General features: G+C 39.1%; 1 protein-coding gene across 2 annotated transcripts; it reads right to left on the minus strand.

The window, feature by feature from the left end:
* Nucleotides 1-330: 330 nt before the first annotated feature.
* LOC131069139 (inositol-3-phosphate synthase) lies at nucleotides 331-5,389 on the minus strand. Of its 2 annotated transcripts, none has more exons than XM_058004478.2 (10): nucleotides 5,061-5,389; nucleotides 4,291-4,359; nucleotides 4,046-4,181; nucleotides 2,745-2,992; nucleotides 2,179-2,405; nucleotides 1,667-1,782; nucleotides 1,392-1,568; nucleotides 1,116-1,304; nucleotides 896-958; nucleotides 331-812 (listed from the first exon to the last, which is right to left on the minus strand). In XM_058004478.2, exons 1-10 carry the CDS (start codon nucleotides 5,246-5,248, stop codon nucleotides 693-695), a joined length of 1,533 nt encoding a protein of 510 aa, XP_057860461.1. In that variant the 5' UTR covers nucleotides 5,249-5,389; the 3' UTR covers nucleotides 331-692. The 2 variants fall into 2 exon arrangements, 1 of the variants encoding a protein (XP_057860461.1); XR_009112114.2 differs by having other exon boundaries at nucleotides 746-812; nucleotides 1,053-1,304; nucleotides 5,061-5,343.
* Nucleotides 5,390-6,706: the final 1,317 nt, after the last annotated feature.

The raw sequence follows: 6,706 nt of genomic DNA on the forward strand, positions 1-6,706 counted from the left end.
ATTATGGAAGTGTTGTAGTATATATGTGTCCTTGGTTGGGCTCATGAAAGATGATGATGCAGTGGGCAACTCTCCAAACAGTTTATCTCTCCGTGATCAATGTAGGGTTTTATTCGAAAGTACAATACAGAATTTCCTTCGTTAGGGGAAGATTCATGTAATTCCGCTGCTCACGAGCTCTGCAATAGCTTAATGTAGTCTTATTGAAACAAGGCCACACAGAATTGTTCCTGGCGATCATAATTTTGCATGATAATTTTCCTTGGCCAAATAAAATTAATGTGGAATATCAATCAATTGAAAATTGAAACTAAGCATACAACAACAAAATTATGATAAGAGAATGCAGTGGCAAGAAAGTTCCACCACAACTTTTTAAAATGTAAGTATATATATAATATATATAGATAACTACATACATCGTCAATAATTTTTTTGCAGTGTAATCACCAACCGCAATGGAAACACAATGTCACAACGGATACCAATTTTAGTTCTATAATTTCTAGTAACAAGAGAAGAGCCACAAAATGAGGATTGGTGGCTGATTGAAAACCAGAGAAGTAAACCAACTGCAATGGAAACACGATGTCACACTGATACCAATTTTACTTTGAGGGTGATTGAAATCCAGAAGTAAACCCTCTGCATGCATGTCCCTGGGCCCGGGCTGTCCTTCAAATCTATGCTTCTCACTTATACTCTAACATCATGTTATTCTCCGGTGCCAGTCCCACGCATGCCCTCATTATGTTCTCAAGCATAGCCCTCTGTTTTGCCAGGGCATTTACCACAGGAGTACCAGGGGGAACCTACATGCAGATATTGAAACTCAATTAAGTTGCTGCTATGTTAGATATAATGAGTTTAGCCAGTATTAATATTAAGAGCTTACCAATGGGGCTTTGGTGAGGTAGCTCAGAATAGTTGCCACAGGGTGGAAAGAGTGGAATTTGGCCTGAAATAATTATGATTGCAAAAGTTTAGTTCAAATCCAGAATTTACAACACTGCAATGTAAACTTATGGTGATCAATGAAAAGAGTTAAATACCTCGCCCTCTTTCTTAAGGATTCCAATGTAAACTTATGGTGATCAATGAAAAGAGTTAAATACCTCGCTCTCTTTCTTAAGGTGAATCCTGGTGCTAAGTTCTGCAAGTAATACCAGATCCAATATTAAAGGAGCTGCAAGCAAAGAGTCTTCACAGGTGTTGTGGAGTACAATGGTACTCTTCCCTCCCATGAAAATTTCAGAAGTGTATTCGTCCATGGCTCTCTTGCTGTCTCCAACATAGGGAACATACTGCCAGAAATATAACAGAAGAAAAATCTCAGGGCTAACCAAGAAAAGTGATTTAAGAGAAATTAAGAACAATTGTTGAATTTTTACCTTGATGACAACCACATGGTCAGGGTGTTCACCAGGCCCATACAAAATAGCATTGCTGGAAACCATGTCATCTACAACATTGCTCTTTGAAATTTCCTTAGAGCGGAAAGTCTGTGGCGCTGACAGATTCATCCCGTCGTTGTTTCCTAAGTGATTGTAGCTCACAATGGCGGTTGGCTGCACTAGAAAAACCATTGATCAGTTCAAGTAGTTTGGAATAAAGTTAAACATGGTTACCATTTTATAAAGTATTAATAGCTCTTGCAATTGCAGACCTTGATACCGGCACCAACAAGGAAATCCACTAGCACGGATTTCATCTTTGTCTGACCACTCTTGAAGTCGTCCCCTCCAATAAGACTGTTATTCTCAATGGCCAGCTCTATCAGACCTGAAACACATCATACTCGAAGCATTGATATATAAACTGCGCAATTCATAATTGTTCTTCATTGCAGATACTACCCCTCTTCGCAGAAACATTAAACTATGAAGAAACAACACCTGATTACAGAATAAAGGTTTTGGGGTCTGGATCTGTCTTAGAACTAAAGGCCACGGGAAAACCCTTGAACCAAAGTGTTGAAATATTATTTGAACTTCCTTCTTATATGAAAGAAAATTGATTGGAAGAGAATTGAGCGCTCCAATGATCATGGGATGTCTACCATGTCTATATACTACATGAATCGTAAATGTCCATCATTGCAAATACAAACCCCTCTTGGTAGAAATTTTAAACTACCTAAAACCAGACCCCAAGATTTGCAGCAATGGATCTACAAACCTGGAACAAAGGTATTCTGAGGACTGCCATTGATGAAAGGAACGTTCTCCTGAATACAGGCCAAAGCATAAAGAGTTGAGGGCGAGATCTCAGGCTCGTCCCTTTCCAGAGATGCCAGAAGAGTCTCCTTTGTGTCATTCAGCCCCACCATAACGTCACTGTACCGTTCTGTATTGGCGGTCCAGAGAACTACTACTCTGTCCACCTTTGTTTTTGCCTTAAACTCCCTGCAGGAAACAAGAGTTGAAGAAATTCAGGAAAGCATTAGCATTGTTTGTCAAAGGAAAATCTACGACTATCAACAGAGATGTTTAATAAATGCCTTTAGGGGCGAAGGCACATCTGTTAATTGTGCGGACTTTTTTAGGAAGAGACCTCCTGTCTGGCCTGTTAAAGGAGGGCTATAACTTTCTTCTTCCTTTAAGTAGTACAAGATGCATTTCTCAACCAAATAAAGAAAAAAAGAATGATTTCCTTCATTAGAAGCTATCAACAATGTGAAAGATAAAAAGGTATACAAGACTGCTGCAAAACAGATAAAGCAAGGCTTGATTCAGCAGTCTTACCTAATGTCTTGAACAATTTGCTGCACCTGTTCCTTCTTTGAACCCTTGATAATATTATTTGCTCTTTCACCTTGGTTTGCAGCTATAAAATCGGGGTCAAAGACGCCAGGAAGAGGCAGCATGTCTTGCATGTAAGGTCGCAGCTGCTTCTGGAGGTCAATGTCGAGTACCTTGGCTCGGGCCATGGCATCTGCCAAATTCAGGTTGCTAATGTCCCAACCCCCAAAAACAATATCGTTAGGGTCCACCTGCACAAACAAATTAAGTTCAAAATGGGAAGTATGATATACTCCGAAGGAAGCTATAAAAGGAATCAAAATGAACATGCCTTGTTTCATGAAGTAAAATATGTGATATCCACCGTTAAATCAGTCAGAAATGATCTTATAAATTTTAGACGTATAAACAAAATTTGTTCGCATATCCTGCATATCTGGAAATAATCTATTAATTAAATAGCGAGTCAAAATTGGTTTCCAAATCCTAAAGATCTGAAATAAATGCCAAATTCTATTGTAATATAGCCAAAAAAAAATAGACAAATTTGTTAAAAAGGTTATTATTAAAAAACACAAATTTGTAAATACTTATTTTTACAGTTAGGATGAGAACTTGGGATCTCCCCCATGTGCATGGGGATATGCTCTATGAGAAAGGCTATTGACCATCTTTTGTGTGGGGAGCTTTTTGGTAGATATTGTATCAAAACCCAAATTTGTAAAAATTGTTATTTTAATAGAATTTTTGGCTGATATTGTGTGAAAATCCAAATTTGTAAAAATTGTTATTTTTATGGAATAATTAGGACTAGAACTGCTCTATGAGCAGAGGAACTCCCATGCGCATACTCCTCTTTGTGCATGCTGTTTGGAGGTGGCTCATTTCTCCAACAAATTTTTCAAAAATTTGAATTTAAAAATTCTAGACAGCTGAAAATGATCTCGTGGATTCTACAATGGTACGAGTAATTCCTTGATAAACTGATTTTATGATACTCCTCTTTGTGCTCACTGTTGGAGGTGGCTCATTTCTCCAACAAAATATTCAAAATGAACAGAACTTGAATTTAAAAAATTTACACAGCTGAAAATAATCTCGTAGATTCTACAATAGTAGAGTAATTCCATGATAAACCGATTTTATGAATAATTCCTTAATTCTATGAAAGTTCTTCAACATTTTTAAGTAACTGAAGATGATAATGACTCCTAGTATTCTAAAGCGAAGCAGCATCATTGGCGACCTATAGATCGGTCGCAAAAATGTCAGACCCGAAAACATAAAGATAATTTAATTTTTACCATGGGAAGGAGGCTCTTGAAAGGAGCATAAATCTCTTCACCATTATAAGAACCGATTCTACAAGTGGAGGCTTGGGTGAGAGACCCAAAGTAATTTGCCTGCTGTACTTTATCCTTTGTCACCCAAGAGATTCCTCTGCAAATCAAATCCAAAATTTTCAGTTAACACGGTGAAATCAACAGTCAATACAACACAACACAAACAAGATCCACATTTGACGAAGCAAAAGGATGAAAATCCTTACTCTCTGTTGGCAATAACACCCGCGGTCAGTGTGGAGCCGTTATTTCCACCCCATCCCACGAGCATGACCCTGCACAAATTACAAATACAAATTAAAACGAAATTAAAACGAAATCTTCTAATGATATTAAATTTCCACAATCCATAAATCTAAAATGTTAAATACAAAAAAAGTAATGTTCAAAATCTAAATCAAAAAATTCTCTGCATAAATCCGAAATGTTAAATACAAAAAATAATGTTCAGAATCTAAATCAAAAGATTCTCAGTCAGCATAAATCCGAAATGTTAAATACAAAAAATAATGTTCAGAATCTAAATCAAAAGATTCTCAGCATCAGCGTGACCCTTCATAAATCACAAAGACAAGTTTTAAAAAAAAAAAAAATACTAAAAATATTAAATTTCCACAATCCTTAAATCCGAAATGTTAGATACAATCCAAAAACAGCAACATCAAAAAAACTACTATTGAGCACCTAAATCAAAAGATTCTCTGCATCAGTTTATATTTGAAATCATACAAGTAGTAAATAAAAAACTAGGCAGCCCGCACAATTACCCATGCATCTGCAAGTTGGACTCATAATTTTCACACATAAACCAACAATTTCTTCAAAATATTTCAAAACTGACAGTAAATGTTCTAGCGCGGGCCACCACATATCAATTGGGGCTAAAGAAATTTCTTGACAAATTACAGAAAAGCAAGAACAAAAACAATACACAACTTTAAACACAGAACAAACACACCAATTAAACTCAACACACCCGAGCTTGGGAAGCCTGGTATCAGTCTTGAACTCATATTTAACCGACTTGGTCTTGACGACCCACTCATACTTCCCACTCCTGTTCTCATGAACAAGCTCAGTGGTCTGATAATCATACACAGACTCAATTCTCTCCTCAGTATACTTCACATTGGGGCTTTCCACTCGAAACTTGTTAATAAACATTTTCCAAAACCGATCCCTCTCTGCTCCTTCTGCTCCTGTAACCAACCAACTCAACTCGCCACTACTCTAGCAGGTTATTCAGTTGTTTTTCTGGAGTGCCCCGACCTCCCTTTTTAAAGAGCATGGCCGAGAAAGATGCCAAACCTAGCTGGGCCTCCCATTTCCCACCTCTTATGGCGCCACTTGTAACCATCGCCACCGCATTTCCACGGCTCGTGAATCTGCTCTGATACACACTAAGCTTTCAATGGCCCCCACCAGACCCCACTTTTCCAGTACTAATTCGTCTGGTCATGAACACACTACCTAGGTAGATTCCTCAATAACACTCTACTCTGCGAGTGGTGGGTGTCGAACCGCGGTCGCCTCGAGTCCTGAGGCTGAGCTTTTGCTTGCGCGTGGCCAGGTGGGGCCCTCTGTATGTGGGCCCCATACAGACCACGGAGCACTCGCCACTTTTAAGGTGGACTTGAAGCGTCGATTTCTGCTACTCTCATGTCTCTCGTCTCTTCCATTTTCAATCATTTTTGAAAAAGAAATACTGAATTATTTTGTAAAAATTAAAAAAAAATTGAATAATAATCTTCTGCTTGTTACGGGAAGCTTCGGCATACTTTTTTGGCGGCAAGGCCCCTCACGAGAGAGTCTTTATGTGATACGGCACTTTTGGGGGACCATGCCTCATTTATTTCCAAAATAATTCAAGTGTTTTAGGGCTGTAGCTATTCTGGCTCCAAAACGGCATGGCATGTGACGATGCAGTTCTAAAATCGCATGCCCTTCCATGATGCCATGAGACATGTTTTGTCGCCGTTTTGCGGTTGACGGAATAGATTTGAATGCCGCTAACATTTGTCGGCCACTCTCATGGTCACGAGCACGGCTACACGTCCAAAAATTGAAAATGCCCGTCGTCAATTTGAAAATGCCCACGTCAATTTGAAAAGCCCGCCTCAATTTGATTTGAAAAGCCTGCCTCAATTTGAAACGCCAGACGCAGTTTGTAAACATGTGGCCAAAAATTTGAAATGCCCGCCTTAATGATCATCTTGCCAAATAGTTGCGTCTGGCGAGAGAGAGCCGAAAGGTCCAGAGAAATAATCTGGAGGTGGAGGTTTTGGTTGAATGACATAGAAGTTATGTGCCAGTGGAAGACGTTGAGCTTGTTGTAGCTCATGGCCGTGATTATCCTCAGAATTTATTTCGCAGATTAAAAGTTCCTGCTCATGTCCAGTGAAATTCCTCTGTGAGGGAATACCGGATAGTCCACGATCGTCAAAGGGCTGGGGATGAGGAGAGGGTAATAGGAAGTGGCGTTGTGGGCACGGATCAGCTATGAGAATGTCTCCCCAAATGGCTCCCCATGCCATTTGCGATGATAATGTAGCGGGAGTTTCGTCAGATGGAACGGTGAGATTGCATGACTCGTCTACGCCATGTTGCAGGTCAAAGTTGAGA

The sequence above is a fragment of the Cryptomeria japonica genome, chromosome 1 (genome assembly GCF_030272615.1).
Source record: "Cryptomeria japonica chromosome 1, Sugi_1.0, whole genome shotgun sequence".
Taxonomy (NCBI): domain Eukaryota; kingdom Viridiplantae; phylum Streptophyta; class Pinopsida; order Cupressales; family Cupressaceae; genus Cryptomeria; species Cryptomeria japonica.